The 26379-nt window shown below is 38.1% G+C and overlaps 1 protein-coding gene across 1 annotated transcript in view; it reads right to left on the bottom strand.

Moving 5' to 3' along the window:
• Window positions 1–26379, bottom strand: part of RRP1B (ribosomal RNA processing 1B) — a 55230-nt gene extending 28851 nt beyond the window's left edge. Inside the window, exons 1-9 of the mRNA XM_036745174.1 lie at window positions 26123–26379; window positions 19909–19991; window positions 18392–18449; window positions 17031–17116; window positions 16518–16579; window positions 11973–12102; window positions 11368–11432; window positions 10498–10676; window positions 2847–2938 (exon numbers count right to left, since the gene is read on the bottom strand). Coding sequence (XP_036601069.1) covers window positions 2847–2938; window positions 10498–10676; window positions 11368–11432; window positions 11973–12102; window positions 16518–16579; window positions 17031–17116; window positions 18392–18449; window positions 19909–19991; window positions 26123–26252 — 885 coding nt within the window. The 5' untranslated portion in view covers window positions 26253–26379. The remainder of the gene's footprint in view (window positions 1–2846; window positions 2939–10497; window positions 10677–11367; window positions 11433–11972; window positions 12103–16517; window positions 16580–17030; window positions 17117–18391; window positions 18450–19908; window positions 19992–26122) is intronic.

Genomic DNA, 26379 nt, shown 5'->3' with positions numbered 1-26379 from the left:
AACACTTATGTTTCACTTTAAACTCTTTATAAAGGTCTTTATAAATATTATTTCTTTTTTATCCTCATAACCAACTTGGAACATGCATCATTATTATTATCCTTATAGTAGAGATGAGAATACTGAAGCAGACAGAGGGTAAAGTACCTTGAGTATGGTCCCGCAGCTATTAAGTGTCCAGCACTCTATATGTAGCACCACTTAGCTCCTCATAGCACAAAAGAAGGTTAAGAAACCCCTATCAATTGTTGTTTAGTCGTTTCAGTCATGCCCAATTCTTTGCAACCCCATTTGAGGTTTTCTTGGCAAAGGCACTGGAGTGGTTTGCCAATTCTTTGTCCAGCTCACTTTAGATGAGGAAACTGAGACAAACGGGGTTAAATGACTTGCCCAAGGTCACAGAGTTAGTAAGTGTGCAAGGCCAAATTTGAACTCAGGAAGATGCTTCTGACTTCCTGACTTCAGGCCTGGAGATCTATCTATTGTACCACCTCACTGCCCTAACCTCTAACTAAGAGAACCCTTAAGTTTTAGTATATTGAACTTCAAAGGGTCAGAGGTCAAAGCAGGAATATTAATAGCTAGCATTTACAAAGCATTTTTAGGTTTGTGAAGCACTTTACAAATATTATCTCAGTGGATCCTCACAACAATCCTGGGAGCTAGTAGGTGCTCTCTATTTCATAGATAGAGAAACTGAAGTAGGAGTTAAGTGACTTGCCTAGGGTACCAACTATTTGGTGTTTGAGGACAGATCTGAACTCACGTCTTCCTGAGGTCTAGTGTGCTATTCACTGTGCCATCTAGTTGCCTGAGATAAATCAAGAAGGGCTGACCACCAATCCAAAAGTGCAGAAGAAGGGTGAGCCTGGACTTGGCAAGTCCCAATTCAGGAAATAAGGCTAGAAAGATGCATAAACCAAAGAAGACTTCAACCAGAAAAATGAAGAATTACTGCAAATCTGAAAAATCCCCCTAAAGGAGGAGAAAGTAACTCTGCAACAACTGCAAGAAGAAATTTAAAGGAAAAAATGGATTTTCTATAGGGACTATGCCTAGAGGAAACGAAGCAAGAGATTAAAAAATAAAATAACTCTGCAGGAAAGAACTGGAAGAAGAATAAATAGGTTAGAAAAGAAAATGTGTGAATCTTACCCAAGAAATGGACTCTCTGAAAAGCAGAATAAAAAACAGAAGTCAATGACTCCATGAAACATTAAGAAATATTAGGAACCCCACCCTTGAAAATTGGGGAAAAATGGAATAAAATATAAGATATCTGATTATAAAAAAAATGACCTGGAAAATAGGTCAAGGAGGAAACAAACAAACAAAACAAGAATCATCTGACTAGATGAAAGTCATGACCAAAAAGGGGCCTGGATATCTTATTACAAAAAACTCGTAAATGAAAGGTACCCAGATCTGTTAGAACCAGAAGGCAAAGTGAAAACAGAGAGAATATACCAATGAATTCCTTCCTAGAAAGAACTGCAAATAGAAAGTCCCCAAAATAATAGTGCTAAAACTCAGAACTCCCAAGTCAAACATGTCAAAGAAAAAATATAGTGACCTTGGGCAAGTCGCTTAACCCCAATTGCCCTGCCAAAAAAAACAAAAACAAAAACCAAACAAACAAAAAAAGCCAAAGAAAAAATATAAGTATCTACAAAGAAGTAGGTCAAATGCCAAGCAATTGGCATCGAATAGGATCGCATAAGACTTGGCAGCTTCTACCAAAAGAAGAGAGGAGAACTTTGAATACAATATTCCAAAAGGCAAAAAATACAAGCTTACAACCAAGAACAATTAAACCTGGAATGGAACCCTACCTCACCTCAGCTATAAAGAGAGATGGTCAAATCCTTCATCTTGCCATGACCCAAACACGCTCAACTTCTATGTTCATGAATTACTTTATCTGATCATAATCTTGAAAGACTCAAGAATTTTGATTAATGCCAACCACACGTCTTAAGAGACAGACATTTCTGGACATGGCTATGTACGGACTCGGGATGTTTGCTACGGGATTTTTTCCCTTCTCTATTTTTTTTTTCTTTTTGGAGGGGGGAAGGCAGGGCCATTGGGGTTAAGTGACTTGCCCAAGGTCACACAGCTAGTAAGTGTGTTGAGTGTCTGATTTGAACTCAGGTCCTCCTGACTCTGTGCCACCTAGCTGCCCCCTTCTCTGTGTTTAACGAGGAGGTGGTTTAGTGACTAACCATACGGCTAGCACTTATAAAGTGTTTTAAGGTTGACAAAGGGCTTTAAAAATCTTCTCATTTGATCCTCATGAAAACTGGTGTAGGTACTATTGTTATCCTCATTTTACAGATGAGGAAACTAAGGCAGACAGAAGTGAAGTGACTAGTCCAGGTAACACAAGTGTATGAGGCTGGATTTGATCTTGGGTCTTCCTGACTCCAGGGCTAGTTCTCTATCCACTGAGCCACCTAGAGCTGCCAACCAATTGGTTAGCAAGTGATACCAAAGGGAAAAAAAGCCACTGAAACATTTTTTAAAGTGCACAGAATAGAAGGTTTAGAAGGAAGCAGAGACAAGCAGGGCTCTTCTGAAAGTAATGTCTATAATTTATTACCTACTTTAACAAAAATGGTAAAATATGGAAAAACCTTTTTGCTGTTGAAAATTATTAAATTTTCTTAAAAAAAGTTAAAAATTAAGTTAAGAATTACAAAATTTAAGAGAGGGAACACAGCATCCCACGTCATTAGCCTTACTGCTTAACTGGATTTGGCTCTGAATGAAATCAGGTAAGCTAATGACTTTCAGCTTATTAACGGCAAATCTATATACTATGTACAGTGAAAAAAGCCACCAACCTGGAGAAGTGGACTTGCGTCTTCAGAGGTCCCATCATCATCCTTCTCCTCTTCAATATTACATTCATCTCTTCTTGCTGAAGATTTGCCTACTGCAGGCAAAAGAAATCCAAGATATTTTACAAAAGGCTTCAAATATCAAGTACCTAAGAACCGTTACTTGTAGGGGAACCTAATAATTCAAGTAGAAAACTGATAGCTTTTAATGATCGTTTATACCTTCCCAAAGATTAAAATTTCTCCAATTGTTCAGCCACCAGGGCTAAAGACAAGTTAGAGATATCACATACATTTCTTCCTCTCTTTATTCAGCCAGACTTTCTACATAAGTAGTTGAAAATACACAATCACAAATTCCCCCTTCTAGAAATGTTTCTATACTGCACACAGATCAAGGAAGAAAGAAAACAAGCATTTATTAAATGCTGAGTTACAGGCACTGTATGTAAACAGCAGGGATACAAACACAAGCTAAAAGAAAGACAATCTCCACCCCCACAAGAGCTTACATTTTAAAAGCAGAAGATAACCTATAAAAGGGAGGCAAGAAGGGGTCAGGTGAGGGGGGCATGACTTTGAAATCCAAAAGAAGCTAGGAACAGGGCCTGGAGAAGAATAAAAGCAAATCAGTGTTGGTCCCTCCACAAAATGCAGCCTTCATGAATCACTCACCAACGGGCCTTGCAGAGGAAAACCTATGGTGAGCAGAAAGAGATTGGGAGGTGAAAGGGATTGGGAGGAGGGTACAGGGAGGCTGTTCTAGGTGTGGAGGCCCCAGACTCTGAGGTAAATACCAAGATGAGGCAGCAGTAGAGGGGACATGGTTCTGAATTCAGATCAAGTCAGGTTTTTTCCTCTCTCTGACATTCATCCTGCTAGGAATGCATTTGAGATCTTAAGGTTATAGCCAAGTATAACTCCCCAGCAAAAATTTTAAAAGTTCAGAGATGAAGCAATAATCAGTAAAACCAAATGGAAAAGCTGGAAAACTCTAGTGCAGGGCCGCACAAGAAGATGATTAACTCATTATCCTTCCTCCCAAATCCTCCCCTCTTCCTAACTTGTTTATTTCTATTAAGGGTACCACCATCCTCCCAGACATCCAGGCTTGCAACCTAGCTGTCATTTTCACCGACTCACTGCCCCATTATCTAATATGCTGCATGTCTTGTTTCTACATTTATAACACCTCTCTTATATGCAACCTTCTTTTCACCCACATAGACACCACCCTGGTTTGGATCTAGACTAGTTTAAAAAAAAAAAGCTTTTGTGTTACATTTCAAATTTTTTTAAAATTCGATTTTCTTTTATTTTCAGGCCTGAATTCTCTTTCCTCCCTCCCATCTTCCCTCTCTCCCAATGGCAAAAAATAAAGCCTGTTGCAAACACGTGTAGTCAAGAAAACAAATTCCTGGATTAGCCATGTCCAAAAAACCCTCGCTTTTCAATTTGCATTCTGAGTTCATTTCAATTTGCATACTGAGTTCATTATCTCTGGAGGTAAAGAGCATGTTTCATCATGAGTTCTCTGGAACTGTGGTTGTCATTTCATTGACCAAAGTTCCCAAGATTTTCAAAATTGATTGTCATTCCAATACTGTTTCTCCTGGTTCTGCTTACTTCACTTTGCATTGGTCCAAACAAATATGCCCAGGTTTATCTGACCATCCCAGTGCTTCGTTACATTCACATATCATAATTTAATTGATGGACTCTCCTCACCCCCTCAGTTTCCATTTGTCACCATGAAAAAATGCTGCTATAAATTTTTTGTACATCTCTTTAGGGTATAGTTCTCGTAGCAGCATTACTGGGTCAAGAGGTGTGCACAGCCTAACTACTGCAGTGGCCTGCCGGCTGGTCTCCTTGCCTCAGGCCTCTCCTTACTCTCATCTATCTTCAATTAAACTGAAAAAGTGATCTTCCTAAAGCACAGATGTGACCACATCCTTCTTTCAAAAAACTCCTGTAGCTCCCTATTACCTCTAGGATCAATTATAAAGTCCTTTACAATCTGTCCCTCCCTACTTTTCAGTCTTCTTACACTTTATTCTCTTCCACATACTCTATAATCTAGTAATGCTGGTTTTCTTGCAACTCTTCACTCAAAGACACTTCATCTCTTGACACCATGATGTTTTGTTGGCTGTTCCTAATGCTGGAATATACTCCTTCCCCACCTAGGCTTCCTGGCTTTCTTCAAGACTCAGCTCAAATCCCACCTTTTACAAGAGACCCCTTCACCGCTTCTGCATTCTCTCTAAAGTTACCTCTCATTTATACCACATATGCCTCGTATGCACAATGTTGTTTGTATGCTGTTTCCCCCATTAGATGGTACAAGCTTCTTGAGAGCAGGGACTGTGGTATCAATTATTTATATGAAATAAGGCAAAACATACTTCCATATTAGCCATGTTTCAAAAAAAAGGCAGGAAAAATAAAGTGAAAAATTATGCTTCAATCTGTACTCTGACTCTATCAATTCTTTCTCTGGGAGGTGGACAGAATTTTTCATCTTAAGTCCTTTGGGATTTTCTTAGATCACTGCATTGGTCAAAACAGCCAAGTCACTCACAGTTGATCACTGGACAAAATGGCTGTTACTGTGTACAACGTTTTCCTGGTTCTGCTCACCTCACTCTGCACCAGTTCATATGAGTCTTCCCAGGTTTTTCTGAAACCATTCCGCTCATCCTTTCTTATAGCACAACAGCAATCCATCACAATTTGTTTAGCCATTCCCCGACTGATGGGCATTTCTTCAATTTCAATTCTTCACCACCACAAAAAAAGCTGCTATAAATATTTTTGTACATAGAGGTCCCTTTTCGTTTTTCCTTGATTTCTTTGGGACACAGATCTAGCAGGGGTATTGCTGGGTAGGTAGTTTTATAGCCCTCTGGGCACAGTTCCAAATTTCTCTTCAGAATGGTTGGATTAGTTCACAACTCCACCAAAAGTACATTAGTGCCCCAAATTTTTCCTCATTTCCTCCAACATTTTTCATCTTCCTTTTCTGCCATGTTAGCTGATCTGATAGGTATGAGGTGGTATCTCCGAGTTGTTTTAATTTTGCATTTCTCTAATCAGTAGTGATTTAGAGAATTTTTTTCATATGACTATAGATAGCTTTGATTTCTTCTTCTGAAAAAACTGCCTGTTCATATCCTTTGACTATTTATCAATTAGGAAATTAAGTAGAATTTTTGAAACACAAACATAGGAGACAAGAGAAACCTACTACTTTTTAGGAAGCTGACTGGGTTAAATGATGAACAAGTACTTTTATTCTAACAGGGACAGAAGAGACAGGTATCCCTTTAGAATCCCACTTCTCCAAGATTCATAGTGAGTTAAAAAAAGACAAATGCAAGGCTTAGATGTGGTTTTATTGGTTTTAAGAGAGGAAATAAAAGGGAAGGAGAGAAAGGAATACATTAAGGCAAAAATGAGTAAGAATGGGAAAGAATTTACTATTTCTCATATTTGGGTCCAAGATAAAAGTATATAAAACATGGAGAAGGGAGTGGGCATCCATCCCATGAACCTCACTCTTATTTAAAGCGAATAAAGATGGCTGAACACACACACACACACACACACACACACAGAGCATAATGTAGAAATAAAAGAAATTCAACAAGAAAATAGATGGGGATGGAGGGAGAATTTAAGAACCAGTGACTGAGGGATGTCATGAAAGTATGGGCAGAGAAGGGGGCTAAGACGACAATTACAGACTATTAATGTTGACCCTATTTCCTATCTTTCTGCACCTTTGGTGGGGAGGGGTAGAGAGGAGGAAAGGTCAAAAAGGGGAAAAGTATTAAGAGCATATGATGGAAGAATATAATTATTAATGTGAATGGGATGAACTCACTCACAAAATGGGTTGGAAAAAGGAATCCAATAATATGTAGAAACATTGAAACAAATTCACACAGAATGAAAATGACTACATAAAAAGAAAAACAAAAAGACTAAGCTTTTTATACAGTTTGACTTAGAGATATTATCATACATACAACTCTTAAGAGATAAATGACAGAATCTATATGTACACAAATATCTATAGCAGCACTTTTTATGGTAGCAAGAAGCATGTCCATCGATTGAAGAAAGGATAAATTATGGTTTAAGAATATAATGGATTATTATGCTGGAAGAAATGATGAAAAATGGATTCAGAAAAACCTGGGAAAATCTGTATGAACTGATGAGGAGAAAAATGAGCAGTTAAAACAATTTAAACAATGACTACAATAGCATAAAGGAAAATAACTTCAAAAGATTTCATGATAAATGCAATGACCAATCATGACTTCAGCAGACTGATAATTAAGCACACTTCCCACTTATTGTTATAGTCCGCAGCTGTAGAAATGATAAATATGTTTTCAGACATATTTATATTGTTTGACTATACTTACAAGGGAGGCCTTCCATTTGGGGTGTGGGACAAAACTAGTAATGATAACTCAAATCTGCCCTCTCCCCTCCCCCAAATAAAAACTGCAAAGAAAAAGAGCATCTATGGATCATCAAGCAACTATAAAGAGAAAAGGAAGGTCAGAAGGAGTTATAGACAAGAAGGAAGTGTTGGAACTCCTGTGTTAAATTTAATATACAATTTTTAAAAATGTATGTAATAGCTCACAATTTCATGTATGATATTCTTTTTGCATATTAAAATGTTCATGGCTTTATATTAATGTCTGTCAAGTTCATAAAAGTAAATTTTAAAAAAGAAAAAATTTGAGGAGGGGAAAACTCATATTTCCATAGATTAAAGGACAGAGATAATGCCAGTCAATGACCATTATTACCATTTTTTCCCAATTATGCAACCTAGGTAGACTTGAACATCAGCAGAAGCAAAAAAGAGAAATTCACTGGATTCTCATTTTAAGTTAAAAAGTTCAAAATGATGCCAAAAACATTTAAATTGTCAAGGCATTCAAAATATAAATAGCATATCTTGCTTGACATATTGCATTTCTTGGTAATTATGGGATACCTTTCAAATAGCAGCCTTGACATCCCTCTCCCCAACTCCAAATCATTTTTCATGCAACCTTCAGTATTTTGTAGCTCAGAGAGATAAAAGACAGAAGGGAAGGTCATATATACATATAAAAAGATAACCATAGTAACACTTTCTGTGGCAGCAGAAAACTGGAACCAAAGTGGGCATTCATCAATTGGGGGAACAACTTTAAAGTGGTAGTATGAATGTAATTATCATTGCACTACAAGGAAAAACATGTATAAGAAATTCAGAGAAATTTGGAAAGACTTTGATGAGCTGGTGGAAAGGTAACAGAATTATTAGAATAATTTTCAAAATGTAAAAGAAAACAATGTGATGAAAAGACAAGAGAATTCTAACTAATGTAATGATTAATCTTGATCTCAAAAAGTGTTAAAGGTCAAAGTGAATTCAAGAGAGATGAGGATTGAGAAAAGGACATTAGATATGGAGATTAAGAGATCACTGGTAACTTTGGAGAGAGAAGTTTTAGTTTGAGGACGAGGTCAGATGCCAGAGTTAAGAAGAAAGTTAAGAGGAAAAATTTCTGAAACAAAATTGCTGTCCATTTATAACACCTGTTATCCGTGACATATGTGTACTAGTGGGTTAAGGCAACAGACCATCTACCCACACAATACACGTCATGTCATCTGAACAGGCATTCTTCATAAATTTACTTTCCTCCTGAGAACTGTCCGGCTGATTTCTTCTGAGTGGTCATGTATATCAACTGTGAACAACTGGTATTTGGGGGCTAATTAAATAATCACAATATCATCCACAAAAAGGAGTATCTGGAGAATCTCTATCTATGGAAATTTTTCTTCTCTGTGGACTCTGTAGAGAATATTCTCCACAAAAGTGACAGAAACCCTTGGAGAGCGTCTATCTCCCTGTTTTATGACTGATGTTTACAATTATTGATGATGTTTATTTATAATGAGAGGACTACTGAATAAAGTTATCTTTGTGGTTATATTTACCATCTCACATGATCTTAATATATACATACTTATAACAGGTAACATTTACCTGGAGTTTGCTATTTGCCAGACACCGTGCTAAGTGCTTTACGATGATGTCATATGATCCTCACAACGAACCTGGGAGGTAGGTGCTATTATTATCCCCCTTTTTACACATGAGGAAACTGAGGCAAACAGATTCAACAACTTGCCCAGGGTCACACAGCTAGTAAGTGTCTGAGGCCAGATTTGAACTAAGGTCTTCTTGACTTCAGGTCAGATCTTCTGGATTCTAGGCCAGTATACTACATTACTGATAGAGTTCAGTTACTTTTATCATTCATTGGACAGGAATTTTACCAACAGTTAAAGTAATGTTTATACACAGTTTAAAAATTTTGATACTTAGCACCTAATACTTTCTTTTTATTCTACTATCACTAAGAGAAAAATAGAGGCTACACAGGGTTGAAACCCTTTTTGTATTTTTCTGTTTCACAAGTTGTGATGCCCAAATAATTTATCACCTAACAGCCAGCCTACTTGTGGATGAGCTTCTCCACTGTCAGGCAGGTGCGCTGTTGGAAAGCAGAGAGGGGGCATCACTGGGATCATAAAGCTTTCCTAGTCTGATAGAATGCGCTCAGTTGGCATAGCCTTTAGAACCCAGGGTCACCCCCAGAATACAATGAAGCATCAGAGTAAGGCTTACATGGAATACAGATTTCACTAGTATTCTATTACTTCTCACTCTAAACTTGGCAATAGCCCTTTCTTAACAAGAAGTCAACATAAAGAGAATTTTTCAAACACGTGGGTTGTCCCTTCCTGCTACCACTTATAAACACCTCTTCTCCCATCCCCAAAAGAACTTTGTGGAAGAAGATTGTTTCAAGCTCTTAGTTTACATGATCTCTTTCATATCCTATTTGGACATCATACTTAGAAAAGATGGCACTTAAACAAATTTCACACACCTATCATATTTAAATTTTCTTTTGAGAAATACCTTAAGAAACTAAGACTGTAGGAAGATTGTACTATCTAAAGATAATGAAGTCTGAATTACTTGCAGGTCCACTATTAAACTTCATAAGGCCATTTAATTCTTCACCTAAGTTGTTCATATAAATAGGAATAGAAATCCTATGACTTAAAAATGTTGGTATGAATAATGAAAATCTAGTATCAGTAACACTGAGGGATGTCCAGAGAACATTAAAAAAAGAAATGTTGGAAATATGTGTAAGGCCAGGTTACAACATAACTATGCACATAGTAGCCTAGATAGAAATAGTATGGCATTGTCCTTGGTGTCAGTGTTTTATACTGAAAATGTGTTAAGTCCTAGAATTCACCATGTCTCCAGCAAATGTATAAAAGGCAGTTTAGGTTGATATTTAATGAGTTTCCACCTTGGTGGCTTAGAGTCAGGAAGATCTGTGTTTGAAATCCTGCCTGACATTAGTCATGGGGAAGTCACACAATTTGAGAATTGGTTTTCTCATCTGTAAAATGGGGATAATAATAGCACCTCCCTCATGGTATTTTGAAGATTAAATGATTACAACAGGTAAAATGCTTTGGAGACCTTAAAGTCCTAAGGTCAGCTTTTATTATGTAAATGAAAATTCAAGACATTCCTTACCCAGTTTCTTTTTAATGATTGCTTTTTTAGATGTCAACTCATTATCAGATTCTTCTTCCTCAGACAGCTCACTGTCACCATTAGTCTTTTGTTCCTCCATTAGATCTTCAGGGGCAAATGGGGATTGCTCCACAATGACTTCAAAGATTCCTCTAGCTATCGTTTGTACCAGCGTATGGCTGAGGATAGAAGCATATGGAAAAGAATGAGATTAAAATTAATGAGACCTATTGTGCAAAGATGCATAAAGGAATGAGAATGATTAAATTTCTGATTCTGACTTGTTTGTATTTAAGGTTAATCCATCAGTCAACAAGCATTTGAACGACCAAGTACAAAGAAATATCCACTTATACATTAACCAACCACAGTGATAAAAGCACTAAGTGACCAGTAAAGTGTAATGGAAAACAGACAGTGGATCACACTGCCTGAGTAATTAGAAACAGGGTTAAATAGCAGCTAAGCTATCAGTAAAAACTTTAGTGTTTAACTAACTGGTATTTCAGATTTGGTTGCTATCTTTCCCTTCAACTAACAGCTATTCCTCACACTTGACATAGCACTTTAAGGTTCAAAAGCGCCTCTTCCTAACAACCTTGTGAAGGAGGGGGTACAAGGATTACTCTCATTTTGCAGACAAGAAAACAGATACTCAGAAAGGTTAAATGACAGTGCCAGAGTCACAAGACTACAAGGACACACAAAGTCTTATAAGCAAAACAGGAAGATTCAGGATGTGGCATGACTGGCTACACGATGGTCTTTTCTCCCCCCTGCCCCCCTTGCCCACCACCCCAAGATTAGGAGAATTTGAAGAAAAGTTATATACGAGGCAGCAAACATAAATTTTACTTCTTGGTTACTTACTCCTTAGTTTTGGCTGCAATCTTGCAGAATGGATCAATAAACTTGAGATTCTGATCTGCCACAAGCTGCAATTTAAAATAAGAAACAATATAGAGAAAATAAGAACAAAGAAAATAGCTTTTGTCTCTTTTTCAAACATGTTGCAGGCAGTAAGTTTCTTGAGAAACACTTTAAGGGAACCATTGAAGCATTTCAATATTGTTTGACTTAGAATTTTAAAAAGTTATTTCTTCATTAACAGGAGATATTTATTATTCACACACGTGTCCTCAGAGCTACCTCGTTCACCTAGTTACCATGCCATGGCTCCAATATTTAAAGCCAGGAGCTAGAGAAATTCTGACCTATGAAGTCCTTGATTTTCTCCTAGCCAGCAAGTTTCCAAGCTCAATTATCTGAATTATCAATGTTATGTCATGAATGAAGATTATAAGAAACTTGGTTAATTCTACACCAGAAAAAAAAAAAAAACTTCATTTCTTAAAGGGCAGTATCATATGAAGCAATGTAACTTTAAAAATATACCAGGTTAGTTCAGCTACCTGAGTGGCTAATATTGTTGCTTAACCAAGCAACACAAACCCCAGACAAGATGCTGGCCTTACCTCTTTTGCTCCCACTTTTGCTAGCTCATCTAGGTAGATGTCAATGAAGTGAAACTTTACTCCATTAGGAGAATTACTCTCAGGGTGCAGAATTTCCTTCATCAAGACATCCAGAAAAAGCTTGATCCGGCTAGTGAAAAAAACACAACATAATTATTTCTCAACTATTATATGTGTTATAGTTAAAAGGTGAAAATAGTTGTCAAACAGCTCAAAGTGTTAGTATTTTCTTCTTAGTAACAACTATAAAAACTCACATTTCAATCAATTAACAAATATTTACTAAGTACTTACTACATACTAGGCACTATGCTAAATACACTAAGATATATATATTCAAAGTATTTGAATATAAGGTAGTTTGGGAGGGAGCACATTAGTAATTTGAGGGATTAAGAAAGGCTTCACGAAGATAGTGACTGAGATGCATTTCATAGAAGAAGGTGAATCTAGGAATGAGTGTATTTCCAGGCATGAAGGACAGCCAGTAAAGAAATGGAGAAAGTAAATAGATTGTCATGTGTGAAAAACAGAGAGGCAAGTTTAGCTGGATCACAGGGTGCAGGAAGGGGAGTAATGGCCAATAAGCCTAGAAAGACTAGTTGAGGCCAAGTAGCATAAGGCTTTACCCAGCTGTTAATTTTCTTTCCATATTTTTCTTCCCTACATCTTTTCCCATTTTTTCCTCTACAGCTTCATTTGGTTTTAAAAATATTTTTACTTCCTTCTTTAACTCTTCTAGGGATGCTTGTTGGACTTGTATTCAAGCTGCATTTTGCTTTCAAGGCTTTGCTTACAGATTTTTATAGACTCCTTTCCCAGTGTCTTTCTACCTAAGCTGCCCTGGGCTGGAAAAATGACACATCGTGACTTCTTGGCTTTCCCAATTAGAATTCAGTCTTGTGCATTCTCTAAATCTTTGTTGAGGAAGTTGGGTGTGAGGGCTGAGCTAGGCTAAACGCTTCCCCTCTCTCTCTCTGACACCTTGGGCTCTACCTGCTGTACAGGGTTTGGGCTTTTTTTTGGGGGGGGGGGGGCAAGTATTTGGGGTTGAGTGACTTGCCCAGGGTCACACAGCTAGTGAATAGGTCTGAGGCTGGATTTGAACTCAAGTCCTCCTGACTCCAGTACCAGTGATCTAGCTACTGTGCCACCCAGCTGCCCCTAGTATAGGGTTTTAATGGCTAAATAGCATACTTTATATTTTATCCTACAAGAAACAAGAAGCCACTGGAGTTGGTTTAGTAGGGGAGTCATATGATCACATCTACACCTAAGAAAAATCACTTTGTAAACAGCATGTACTATGGCCTGGAGAGGTGAGATACTCAAGGCAGGGAGATCACTGCTGTAGTCCAAATAAAAGGTGAGGACCCGAAATAAGGTGGTAGCTGTTAAAAGGGAGCCAGATGCCAAAGATGTTGTGGAAACAGAAGTGGTAAAAGTGGTAGATTTGGCAAATGACTGGGTATGTGTGGCTGGTGAGGGGGTGGGGGCGAGTGAGGAGGATACTGCACTGCCTTGGACAGGAGTAGGGAAATTTCAAATAAGGGAGTTTGGGGAGAAGGCTGATAAGTTCAGTTCTGGACATGCTGAGTTTAAGATGCCTCAAGGATATTCAGTTTGAGTAAGCGGGAGTGATGTGGGAGTAAAGCTCAAAGGACAGACTGAGCTTGACACACATATACAGACTCTGAGGTTTACAGAACACTTTCTCATTTATTATTTTTTTTTCAAACTGAAGCACAGAAAGGTCATGTGACTTGCCTTAGCTCTGGAGTCACACAGCTAAAACCTGGCATTTTAACTCAGGCCTCCTGAGTCAGGACAAGGCTGCTTCCATGATGGCACACTACCTTTCTTGTAAACTGAGACTTCTTCCTATTTCTATTTTACCCTCTGGCTCTAGAATATCAGGGCAGTTTTCCTTGATAATTTCTTGAAAGATGATGTCTACCCCCCCCCCTTTTTGATCATGGCTTTCAGGTACTCCAGTAATTATTAAATTATCTCTCCTGGATCTGTTTTCTAGGTCAGTTGTTTTTCAAATGAGACATTTCACACTGTCTTCCATTTTTTCATTATTTTGGTTTTGTTTTATAATATCTTGATTTCACATAAAGTCACTAGCTTCCACTTGCTTCAATCTAATTTTTAAAGTGGTATTTTCTTCAGTGGTCTTTCCATTTGGCCAATTCTGCCTTTTTAAGACATTCTTCTCCTCGCTGGCTTTTTGGAGTTCTTTTGCCACTTGGGCTAGGCTATTTTTTAAGGTGTTCTTTTCTTCAGGAATTTTTGGGTCTCCTTTAGCAAATCATTGCCCAGATTCAAGAAGGGCAAAGCAAGAGAACCCTGCCTCTGTGCCAGCAAAGTGCTCCCTGCACTCCCGCTCTGATCCACTGCTCTATTCCTCCCACCAGGTGGGCCAGGGACTCCGGAAGCAGCTGCAGGAGCTTCCTGTTGCTGCCGCCAGGCCACCTCCACTGCCCCCAGGGCTGGGGGCGGACTGGGCACTTCTCTCACCCTGATTCAGCGGTTTTCTGCTCAGCTGTCTTTGGAGTTTGTGGATTGAGAAGTCTGTTAACTGCCACAGATCAGTGGTTCAGGGCCCTAAGGCCTGCTTTGCCCAACTCCTGGTCTGGTCTTGGCACAACCCATGTGCTCCACTCCCAGCACGGTGTGATACACCCTTCCCGGAGACCACCCAGGCTGTCTTGGGCTGGAGGCTTGTTTCCTTCTAGAATTTGTTCAGAGCCATTTTTACAGGTGTTTGGAGGGCTTTGGTGGAGAGCTTAAGCAAGTCCCTGTTTTCCAGTCACCATCTTGGCTCCACCCTGTAAACAGAGACCTCTTAACAGGGCATGGAGTGCTCCTGGTGCCCACAAAGCTCACCTGATTCAAGGTCTTCAAGCAAAGGCTGGATTGACTACTAGTCTGGAATGTGGGAAGCGGCATCCATTTTTGGAGATGAACCTTTCTATTTTGAGATATATTTTGTATATATTTGTGTTTATTTGTGATTTCTTCCAAATCTGGAATCCTGTGATTTATTATTTGTTGCATTGGGGTCTTTTTCCTTTTTTGGTACTTTGCTCCGGTTTTTCTTTTAATTTCCCTTTGAAGGTTTCTTTCCACTCCTTTCTTTGCTGTGTTCTTTAATGCGGCATACTGGTTGTCTTGTAAAGTGGCACAGGAGTGCTGGTCCAGGTAGATGATCTGAGTGGTCCAGCAGAACCACCACAGCACTGTCTTCCTGTAAAGACCCACTGCCCCAACAATTCTTGTAGCTAGTGTGTAGGCTGAGTAGGGGCAAGGGAGCCCCAACAGCAAAGGGCATCAAGAGTAAAGGGAGGGCATTTGTTGGCTTAAGGCTGGATTTGGGTTTGGGAAAATAAACTGTGCCCTCATGAGTTGTTCAGAATCCAAGTGTTCTTCATTCAAATGCCTTTGTATGAATTCATAATGCAAGTGCTCTTAATTCAGGAGCTACATGAATATTGATGAATTATATTTGGACTCCAAAACACAAAGAAAAAAAATCTAATTTTATCTTACGACACTGACCTTACCCAAGAACTGCTGACTCTGGAGGCAGAGGATCTGGATTATACTCCCAGCTCTGCTCCTTATCACTTGTGTGAATTTGAGTAACTTGCTTAACTCGTTTGAACCTCAGTTTCCTATCTATAAAATACGATGCAAGAGCTTTTCTAGCTATAAATCTATGATCCCATAATAAATGCAAAATGACCAAAATGCAATAAAAATTTGGAGAATTTGGACAAAGAAAAAAACTGAACTAAAAATACAAAAGGACTCTTCTCACCATCTTCCCCACCCCACCCCAAGTCCATTGTGTATTTTTGCTTATTCTGTCTCCTCTGTGCATTCTTTTCCCTGGAACATTTATGTTTTCCATATTTATCCTGAAAGGGCCAGTGGAAGTCCTACCTACTCTATGAAATCTTTTCTACCAGACCACACTGATCCCTGCCTTAATTCCTTTTGTACTTTTTTCCATACTGCACCATCAGAACCTTATTAAATATTCCTATTATTTAAATGTACCACACAAATTAGAACTTCCTATCAGTATGTACTGCTATTTTGTAATTAACTTTCTCGTGTGTGTATGTGTGTAGATAGTAGAGAGATAGATAGATTTGGAGGCAATCAGGGTTAAGTGACTTGCCCATAGTCTAGTAAGCATAGTGCCCACAGCGTCTGAGGTTAGATTTGAACTCAGGTCCTCCTGACTTCAGGGCCAGTTAACTACCCACTGCATGACCTAGCTGCCCCCAATTAACTTTCACTTATGTCTTGTACTCTCAACTTATATGGACAAGTACTGTGATATACTTCTTTTAAACCATAAAATGCCTTTGGCACTGTGTTTGATATTCAAATACTTTACTACTTGATTGAAGCTTTAAGTAAATCCATGATCCTGAAGTATGCTCTTAATAGAGTCATTCAACAACTGTTTATTAATTGGTTGCTCTGTGCAAAATACTGTGCTGTGGCTAAATCCTGTGGATTACTAACCTCTCATCCCAACCATTTCTCTTCAGTACTTCAAAGGACTGTCTCAGGACCAAACGAATTAGCTAAAGGTAAAAAAAGTTTGTTATACGAGAAAGTAGACATTTCCAACGAGTTCAGTGAAAAAAGGTTATCGACACAACTATTGCAGTCCAGATGCTGACGGCTTATACTGTGACCAAATGTAACCCCCAGATAATATGGTACCAAAGTAGTATTTCCCAGATGTACCTTTTATAACAGCACAGAAGTGATCCAAACCTCAATTTTTCAAATATGCAAGCAAATAATGGCTAAAGATGAACCTTTCTATTTCTATAACTTTAATTTTTATGTTTGTTCATTTTACATTCTGTTTTTGTACTTGGAATGGTCTTTTTTGGCTAATTTAAGTTTCTGAGTAGCTCCCCCAACCAGAGATTTTGAGTCTGTATGTTATAATGACTAACTTGCGTCTCAGAATGCCATGCATCAAAATTGAAAACGATAAAATGAAAAAACCATCTAAGCTCTTACCATATAATATTTGTCTAGACGTTGCTGATCTATTCCTTTCCATTCACGATTCATGGTTTTCCAAAAGGTTTGGATGAATAGGTGTTCTAGAGTGAACAAAAGTACCTGAACATCTGATTCCCAATATAATGCATTATGCTGTCTTACACATAACACACGAATATGTAGGAACACATTCAGAGTAATGTACCATTCATACTAATGCTTATAAATGATTATTTTTGGTCAACCTGAAATAAAAAATATGCTGAATAGGGCCAATAAGTTCTTTTTTAGAAAAGAGAAAACATGATTTTATAATAGGAAACATATGGAAGTTTATGTTTTAATAAGCAGAATCCTCTAGGAACACATTTTTCTTTATCTATGGCTAAGATAATATTTGTAAAATGCTTAACACTGGCACACTGTAGACACTTAACATATCCTTGCCTACCCCTCTCCAAATTAAAATCTAACTTTTTTTTCTGATCCACATTCATAGGCCTTTTTAACTTGTGCCTGCATCCACAATCAATTAAAAATCACTTATTTTTATGAATATCCTCAAAGCCTTTGCAGCATCTACCTATACATTTTTACCCCATGTCATATGTTAGTTGGGTGGGCAAAAGTACAAAACATTTTATCAATCAACAAGCACTTACTTAGCACAAAGCATGTGCCAGGAACTGTGCTAGGCATTTATCTTCTCAAAATTCAATTGGCACTCAACTTAGAGCTGCTTTTTTCCACTTGAAAGTGAAGTGATCATTTTCTCTGCATGTAGTTCTCTGCAGAAATTTGCCTTTATTACTGGCTGAACATAGTTCAAGTTCAGAAAGCTACTTTGGGTTACAAAGCCATTAGAATCATTAGGTCTGATTTGTTAAAACATAACAAGCCAACTTCGCTCTCTCTTTTTCAAGACAAAAGCTTAACTGTTTCAGATATGCTGGGCGTGCTCATCACTTTTAAAATTCAGAACCATCTTCCAAAATATATTATCACTTCAATCTGTTTTCATTAGCTTTAAACAGTCCTCTGAACTTGAGAAAGGTCCATTTGGCCATTCAAAGAGGTTCTCTCAAATAGGTGAATATATACATACAGCTATATAAAGTATCTGTTAAAGTACTTCAGTATTTTTAGTCATTGAATGGTTATTTGTTAAAATAGCACTACATTTAAATGGATATTTGCAATGTCTGCATGTAGTTACTCAGAAGCCTATGTCCTCATAATAAAAACGGACCTTATGTAGAAATCTTACATTATACACTTGCCCTAAGTCCTAAAGGTGAAGACAAAAACTTTAAAGGAAAGTAGAGAAAGAAAAGAACGATGACCAACTATGTCACCCAAAATTAAATAAGACTTACGAGCCTCCAAGTTGTTAATAACATGGATGAGTTGGGAAATGGTATCAGCTAATTCCTCCTGTAAAGGTGAGGTGGAGAAAGATGTTGGTGTTAATGTGGTAACAATGCACAGTGACAACATAATGGCCTGTGCCTTCCTCTCATACCTGTTGATGAGAAAATCAGAGCCTCCCGTTTTCAACATTATTTCTACTAGAAAATGTATATGAGTATTTGCATATCACATATGAAAAACCATACTTCCATTGATTCATTATGCCAGAATATATGTCTTTGAGGTGTTGTTTAAGCAGCATGTAGGAAAACATTCCCTATTTGTCACTTAAGCTGATATATATTATACATAAATCAGTAGTCAGTTTCTTTCTTCACAGGTATTAATATTTATATTGTGATTTTAAAAAAAGTCAAATAATTAAAAAACAATGAAGCATACAGTGAGATCTGATAATGAAAGTATAGTACAGCAATACATAAGAAATCTCCCCCTCCTCCACTACTGACCTAATCTATGATTTTAGACAAAGTAGAATGATAAATGTAAACTCTGATCCACGTGGAACTGAGGAGCATCAGTTTAAGACTCTTCCTACTATTAGGAGGAAAACAGCATAGCACATGTATTAGTTGTATCATGAGCTACACACATGGTTTAAAGGATATAATCAGGTGATATTTGTGTGTAAAAAATATTTTAAAAAAAGAAAATCTGTTCATTGGAGAAAGCAAATCTTATTAATTTTAATGAGATATCAATAAGTTTTTCTGATTCCAAGTTTGGTTCTGGATCTACTTTTCTTACTTCTATTAAATACAATGTTTTACTAATGTTCAATGCAAGTAAAAAACAATTTACACAATCATCCTAACTGAAGCAAGTTCATATTAGCAAAAATCAGTAAACCAGCACAAATTCTTATGTGCTCTAGAGAAAACAGCTATGCTAAAGGTTATCCATTAAAATCCAAAGTAGAATTTATTCCATTATTTCTTAAATCAATGAACAGAGCCATAGTTAAAGTGAACAATGAAAAATATCTTGTCCACTGAAACCTGTAAAACAAAATAACTGAATACTGAAAACAAAATACTGAAACCTGTAAAACAAAAAAGATACTCATTGGAGTAGCTACTGAATTATGACTGGAGATACATCTAAAATTTATGGGCATCTTTCATTTTAAGGTAACTTATGGTACATAATCCCTTTGCTCTTTCTGAGGCAGTGTGGAATACTGGACAGAATAATAGACTTCCCCTGAAGATACTTGCCTAGCTTAGCTTATCCTGGGCAAATCAATTAACCTCTTTGATCCTCGGTTTCCTGAATAGTAATAATGGCCCATATTAATATATGACTTTAAGTTATTTACTTCACAACAATCCTGTGAAGTAGGTGGCCAATATCCTAATGTGTAACTAACCAAACTGGGAATCTGTTCTACCTACCTTACAGGGTTATTAAATTTGTTTTAAAAATTTTTTTTGTTAAGGTAGCTCAAAGTAAATGGTCTTACCTGTAGGAGAGATTCATCTTGCATCCACATGCAATAAAAAAGTCCTTTCCATATTTTTAATAGTTCTTCTTGACTGAAACCACCTAGAGTATAAAAAACCCCATAAAATTCTTATTGGAAAATGTTCCTATTCCTTTTCTAAAAATAGGGAATAACAACTGAAGGAAGAAAAGTAAAATATGCATTATGATGTGAGATCTATAGAACATGTGTGTGGGTGATAGGAATTTTTATTGTTTTGGGAACGTAGGAGAAGAATTAAGATTATCTTGCTTGGCTATAAAAAGTAGTTCTAAGACAAATGGATAGAACCTATTGGGAAATAGATTTTGGTTCAATATAAGAACCACTAAATAATCAAAGCTATTTCTTTTTGTGGTGGCAAAGAATTGGAAATTGAGGAGATGTCTGCCAATTGGGGAATGGCTGAACAAATTGTGGTATATGAAAGTAATGGAATACTATTGTTACATAAGACACGGTGAGCAGGGAGATTTCAGAAAAACCTGGAAAGACTTGCATGAACTGATTTTGAGTGAGGTGAGCAGAACCAGGAGAACACTGTACATAGTAATTGTAACACTGTGCAATGACCGACTTTGTTAGACTTAGCTCTTCTGAGCAACGCAATAATCTAAGACAATTCCAAAGGACTCATGATGGAAAATGCTATTCACATCCAGAGGAAGAACTATGGGGTCTGAATACAGATCAAAGCATAGTATTTTCCCTTTTTTGATGTTTTTTGTGTTTTCTTTCTCCTGGTTTTTCCCTTTGGTTCTGATTCTTCTTTGCAACATGCTACTGTGGAAATATGTTTAATATGATAATATATAGCCTATATCAGGTTGCATGCTGTCTTAGGGAGAGGGGAGTGGAGGGAGGGGGGAAAATTTAAAACTCAACATCTTATAAAAGCGAATGTTGAAAACTAAAAAAAAGAAAGAAATAACCAAAACTGCTGAAATGTAGAATGGGACTGCTTTATGGGGGGTGGTGAGCTCTCTGTTGTGCGACAGGCTTAGTGAGAATGATGAAAACAGAATTTATCCATCAGCTGGGTAGCTGTATAAAATGACCTCTAAGGCTTTTTCCTAATACTAGCCTTCTGTGATCTTATATTTAATCCTTCCCTAGCATTAAATGCCTTTTTCATCCTAAAAACACTAACCTCCCTCTTCTCACTAGCAATATAACCAATATTTACTAAATCACTTAAAAAATTGTTAGATGTTAAGTAGCTATCTTCTCTATTCCTGTGGTTAGAGTCTTATAGATAATGTTAATAATAGGAAAATAAAATTTACTGTAAATATACTCTTGAATTGTTCTAAAAGTGGTTACTAAATAACCAAACCAACAAAAGTAATCTTGCTGCACTTGAAACCCTGACATATTCTGTATGTGATAATATATCAAAATTTCATTAAAGGACAAGATAAACCTTTTGGGGGTAGCGAAAGCAGGATCTAAAGGATGATAGCAAACACATCAGGGATTAAAGAAGTTGCATTAATATTCTAAAGAATAAAAAATACGCAAGCAACACATATGACTACATTCAAACCCTTTCCTGCACTCAAGCTTGTTTACTGTATTCAAAAAGTGATATTATCCTAGCTTTCTGGTGATTCACGTCTTCTATAATCTGCAACAATTTTACATATTCACAGGACAGGAGCATTTACTTTCTTTGAGGGTAGACTCATCTTGTACATTTAAAAAAATCAGAGAACAGCTGTAAAATGAAAGGTTGCTAACGCACAATATTGCTCAAAAATGAGGAAGAAGCCATACCAAGAATTTATTCTACCCTTGTGCTACAGGGCCTTTCATTAGCAATTGTACAATTATAACTGTCATGGTACCTTACACATAGCAGGCACTCAGTAAATATTAGTTGAACGAATCAAAAAAGAACTAGACCAACTTTAGAGGATTCATACTCCAATCTTCAAAGTTAGGTAATCCACGTAGTGCTCCAAACCAAGCCCTTCTGAGGCAGTATCAAAATGGAAGGCTTGGGAATAACAAAAATTGAGACAAGGGTCACAATGGTCCACAAAGCAGAGGACTAAAATAACTTACATTTTCCAGAACATTTTAATAAGATGTATAACATGTTTTCCTCAAAACAACTCTATGAGGGCATTCCGAATATTACTAATTTCATTTTACATGTGAGGAAACTGAGGCTCAGGGAGGTTAAAAGTGACTTCCTTTGGGATTTGGTCTATATTAGAGGCCTTGAAGGACCTCTAATTTCCATATAGAGGGAGAGTAGTGGTGAAGGTAGAGAAAGTGTATTGTAAGAAATGGCAAATAGAATCTATAAGAAAAGGAAGGTATATAGGTAGCAATTTCCTCACCTGTTAAATGATGAAGTTGGGAACACCCATATCACAATAAAAAATAATGAAATTAAAATGCAGTTCCAGCAATGCTTTACATCCAGACAGAGAGACATATTTAATCTGAAGTACAATATTCTCTTTTTGGTGTGAAGTATCATCGGCTAGAATACAGAGAGTTAACCTTGAAGGTAGTTAGACTTGACATATGGCTGGTGTGACCCTTGGAAAGTCAAACATTTTACCTCTCAGTACTCTAGGCAATTCTCTATGACTCTTAAGTTGCAGAGAAGGTACCTGGACTGGTTAAGGAAGTTTTCTCACCCGGGTGTTCCCTATATCAATGAAACCACAAGTCTTGATCCTATTCCGATGATTTCAACAACAGAACGGGACTACTGGCCATTGGTAATAAAGGGACTCAAGTATACAAGTACACTTAAATCATTTCATCTCTATGTCTTGGTTTTTCCAACTGTTTTTTACTTTATGAGAATTCTATGAAAACAAGATCCATTTCTGAAGCATTTTGTGCAATGTGTAGTATTTATTTCAGTTATTAGAAAAAGGCTCAGGAAAGTAAAGTGTTATGCAAACCAGTTTCTTTCAAATTATTCAATATTAAAGTTTTTATGCATAAAAACTAGATTTGGTGGATATGAATTTAAAATAATTTTATTTACCTCAGAATGTTCTAAATGCTGGCATGCTTTGAAATGATAAAATGGAACAGTCATTCTCACAATGAAATGAAAACAGTACTTTTGGGTCCATCCTAAGTTGGGATCTATCCCACTGTGATTATAATTATGAATTCCATTTATTATCACTACTGGTTCTATACCAAACTAATCAATATGAAAGAACACTTGTATCCTATCACCTCTGGGGGGTGATAAACTTTCTGGAAGATAAAAATTTGGGAGAGAATGTGGCAATATGTGTAATGGTAAAAGAACAGCTTAACAAAACGGTGAAGATAATATTACTAAATTACCCAAGTATTGAATGAATGAGTAAAATGTATATAACATTAACATCAGGTCCACACGTCATTCCTGCTTATCCTATATATGAATTCAAAGAATACTCTGTAGACTTAGTCCTACAATTGCTGGGGGCGGGTCAGGAAACCTGAACATCATCAGGAAACTAAGATCAGATGTTGGACACTCAAAATATGCTAAAAGTTTTGCTTTTTTAAAATATCTATGATAATAATTTCTTGTATTGATGGCCAATTATACTTTCTGTGCTGAGGGAGGCTTTGATAACACAAGTCCATTGGGATGGTGGCAGTATAAGAAAAGAGAAAGTGGTGCATTCAAAAGATGTTGTAAAGGTGAAATCACCAGGTCTTGTTAAAAGATTGGATATGGGGGGTTGGGTGTGTGTGAGAGAGTGAGGAGCTGAGGATGACACGTAGGTTGTGAAACTCAGGGACTGGGAAAATGGTACTGGGGATGCTAGGGGCCAAGGAAACATAATGTGCTCCACTTTGGACATGTTGGGTTTAAGATGTCTACAGGACATCCAGTTTGAGTTGTGTAATATGCATCTGGTGACGGGTACTGGAGGTCTGAAGAGAAGTTAGGCCTGAATAAGTAGACCTTAGATCAACAGCATACAGATGATAAGTAAATCCACGGGAACTGTTGAGATCACCAAGTGAAGTAGTACAGCGGGAGAAGAGATGAACCAGGACAGAATCCTTAGGGAGGCACCTACCTAGAAGATGCGACCTGGATGAGGAGCCAGCAAAGGAGACTGAGGAGGAGTGGGTTAGATAGGTAGGAGGAGAACCAGGAGAACAGAGTCCTAAAAATGTAGGAGAAAGACTCAAGAAGAGAGTGATCAACAGTGTCAAAGAGCAGTCAGGAAGGATGAGATCTGAGAAAAAGCCATTGGATTTGACAGATCTTTGTCAGAGACCACTGGTAACTTTGGAAAGAGTAGTTTCAATTGAATGATAAGGTCAGAAGTTAGACTGCAGAGAATTAAGAAGTGAGTAAGATGAAAGAAAGTGGAGGCACCTATTATAGATGGTCTTCCAAAGGAATTCAGCCTCAAAAGGCAGAAAAGATATGGGACAATTGTTATAGTGGGGATGGAAGGACAAGTGAGGGCAAACATATTTAGTAAAAACAGTATGCCAGGCACTAAAGGGTAATATACAAATAAATGGCAGGGTTCTTGCTTTCAAGAAACCTCAAGAAATGATATCTTTTTGGTTTCTTATCCCAAATAACTTTTCCAGGGGCTCATATAAGTTAGTTAAATTAGAAGCAAAGCTCCAATTTCTTGACCGTACTCTAGCATTCTATCCATAAGAAAATGTGACCTTTCTTTTAGCCTGTTTTTCTTTTTCTGGGAAGTCTTCTATCTTTCCTGTCAATAGTTCTTTTCTTGAAGGAATTCAAAGAAGTAGAATAAAACAAAAATTAAAGGAAGAGAAAGGTTTCCAACAGGAAACCAGGTGAAGAGATAGGAGTAAGGTGCAACAAAATCATAACGTGAGGCGGCAACCAGACATAGCAGGCACTGGAGTCAGGAAGATTACAATCCAATCTCACACACTTTCTAGCTGTGAGACTCTCGATAAGTGACTTGATTTCTCTGTGCCTCAGTTAACTCAAAGGGGTTCCACTTGATGGCCTCTAATTCACCCTTTGAGTTCTAAATCTAAGATCTTACCCTTAGTTCACAACTTACACCTGCTCTCAAAAAAAAAGTATACTACTTATCTGCTACACGAAGGTAATTTAAGTTATTGATCTTAATACTGACATAAAAGAATGTATTTATGTTAATACTTCAAGGATTAGGAATTCTTTATCACTGTGAATGATGGACAGAGACAGAAGTCACAGCGCCTCCATGACTTTCAAATATGGTTTTTGAGAATTCTTAAAGCTAAAAAACTTGGACTAACCCTAGTGAGTGTGTGATACATAAAACACATTGTGAAAAAGAAGTTGTTTCCTGGTATAGGGTGGTGGAAAATGCCATATACCTGGAGTCAGAAGATGTAGGCTTGAGTCCTACCGGCTCTGCCATTCACTAGCAGTTGTCATCTTTTGTAAAAGGGGCATAAATGTATCACAACCTAGCTGAGCGGTTGAGGGGAGGTCCAAATGTGATATATTATGTAAGAGAGCTTTGTCGGCTCTTAAGTGCTATATATATATATGTGTGTGTGTGTGTGTGTGTGTGTGTATATATGTACACACACACACACATATATATATACACACACATACACACACACATACATACATACATTAATATGTCCTCTCTCTCTACTGTTTACTACCAACTCTATCTAGCACAACGTTCTGTCCTCAATACCTTGTTCTCCAAAGTCCAGTTTTTCTAGTCGGCTTCCCAATACCTTGGCCCTTGCCCTACTGATGCCAACCAAAGCTGACTTCCTATCATCTTCCCATTCCCAACTGACAGCGGAAATTCCCGTCCCTTTGCCCACTGCCCCCGATCCCTCGCTGGGCTCTTTTCCTCCGCTGCCACCACTGCCACTTTTAGCTAAGAAGATACAAATACAAAACCCCACAACGCCAGATCCCCGTCTTCTTTCTGCTCTCCTGGGGGCGCACGCCGGCAGCTCGGGGTCCCCCTCACAAACACCCCATTTCCGAGCGCCGCCCGCCCGGAGCAGCGCACGCACCTCCTCCCCGCTCTGCCCCATGTGCTTTCCCTCCTACCACAGTCCGTCCCTTCCCCCGCCTCCCACCCCATCCAGTCAGCCATGTGGCGTGTAATCTCGCCGGCCGCCTTCTTTCTCCCTCGGCCCCTGCGGGGGCGCGGGGCCGGCGTGGGGAGGGGGCGACCCCCGCGTCTGGCTTTACCTGTCACTCTCTGAGTTTTCACGCTAATGTACTGGCGCAGTTTCTTTGCCGCGCGATCCCGAATCAGCTTCTCGTTCGATGCCAGTCTCTGGGCGAACTGGATCTCGGCCGGCTGCATGGCAGGGGCCATGATGCCCCCGGAACATCCCCTTCCTTTCTCCCTCCCACACCACCGCCGCTCTCCTCCTCCTCTCCGCCTTCTCCTCCTCCTCAGCCGCGGCCACCGCCGCCTCCTCCTGCAGCCACAATTGCGCAGA

This window comes from Trichosurus vulpecula, chromosome 2 (assembly GCF_011100635.1).
Source record: "Trichosurus vulpecula isolate mTriVul1 chromosome 2, mTriVul1.pri, whole genome shotgun sequence".
Lineage (NCBI taxonomy): Eukaryota > Metazoa > Chordata > Mammalia > Diprotodontia > Phalangeridae > Trichosurus > Trichosurus vulpecula.
The sequence above is the reverse complement of the archived record's forward strand: the minus strand, read 5'-3'. Positions and strand labels throughout refer to the sequence as shown.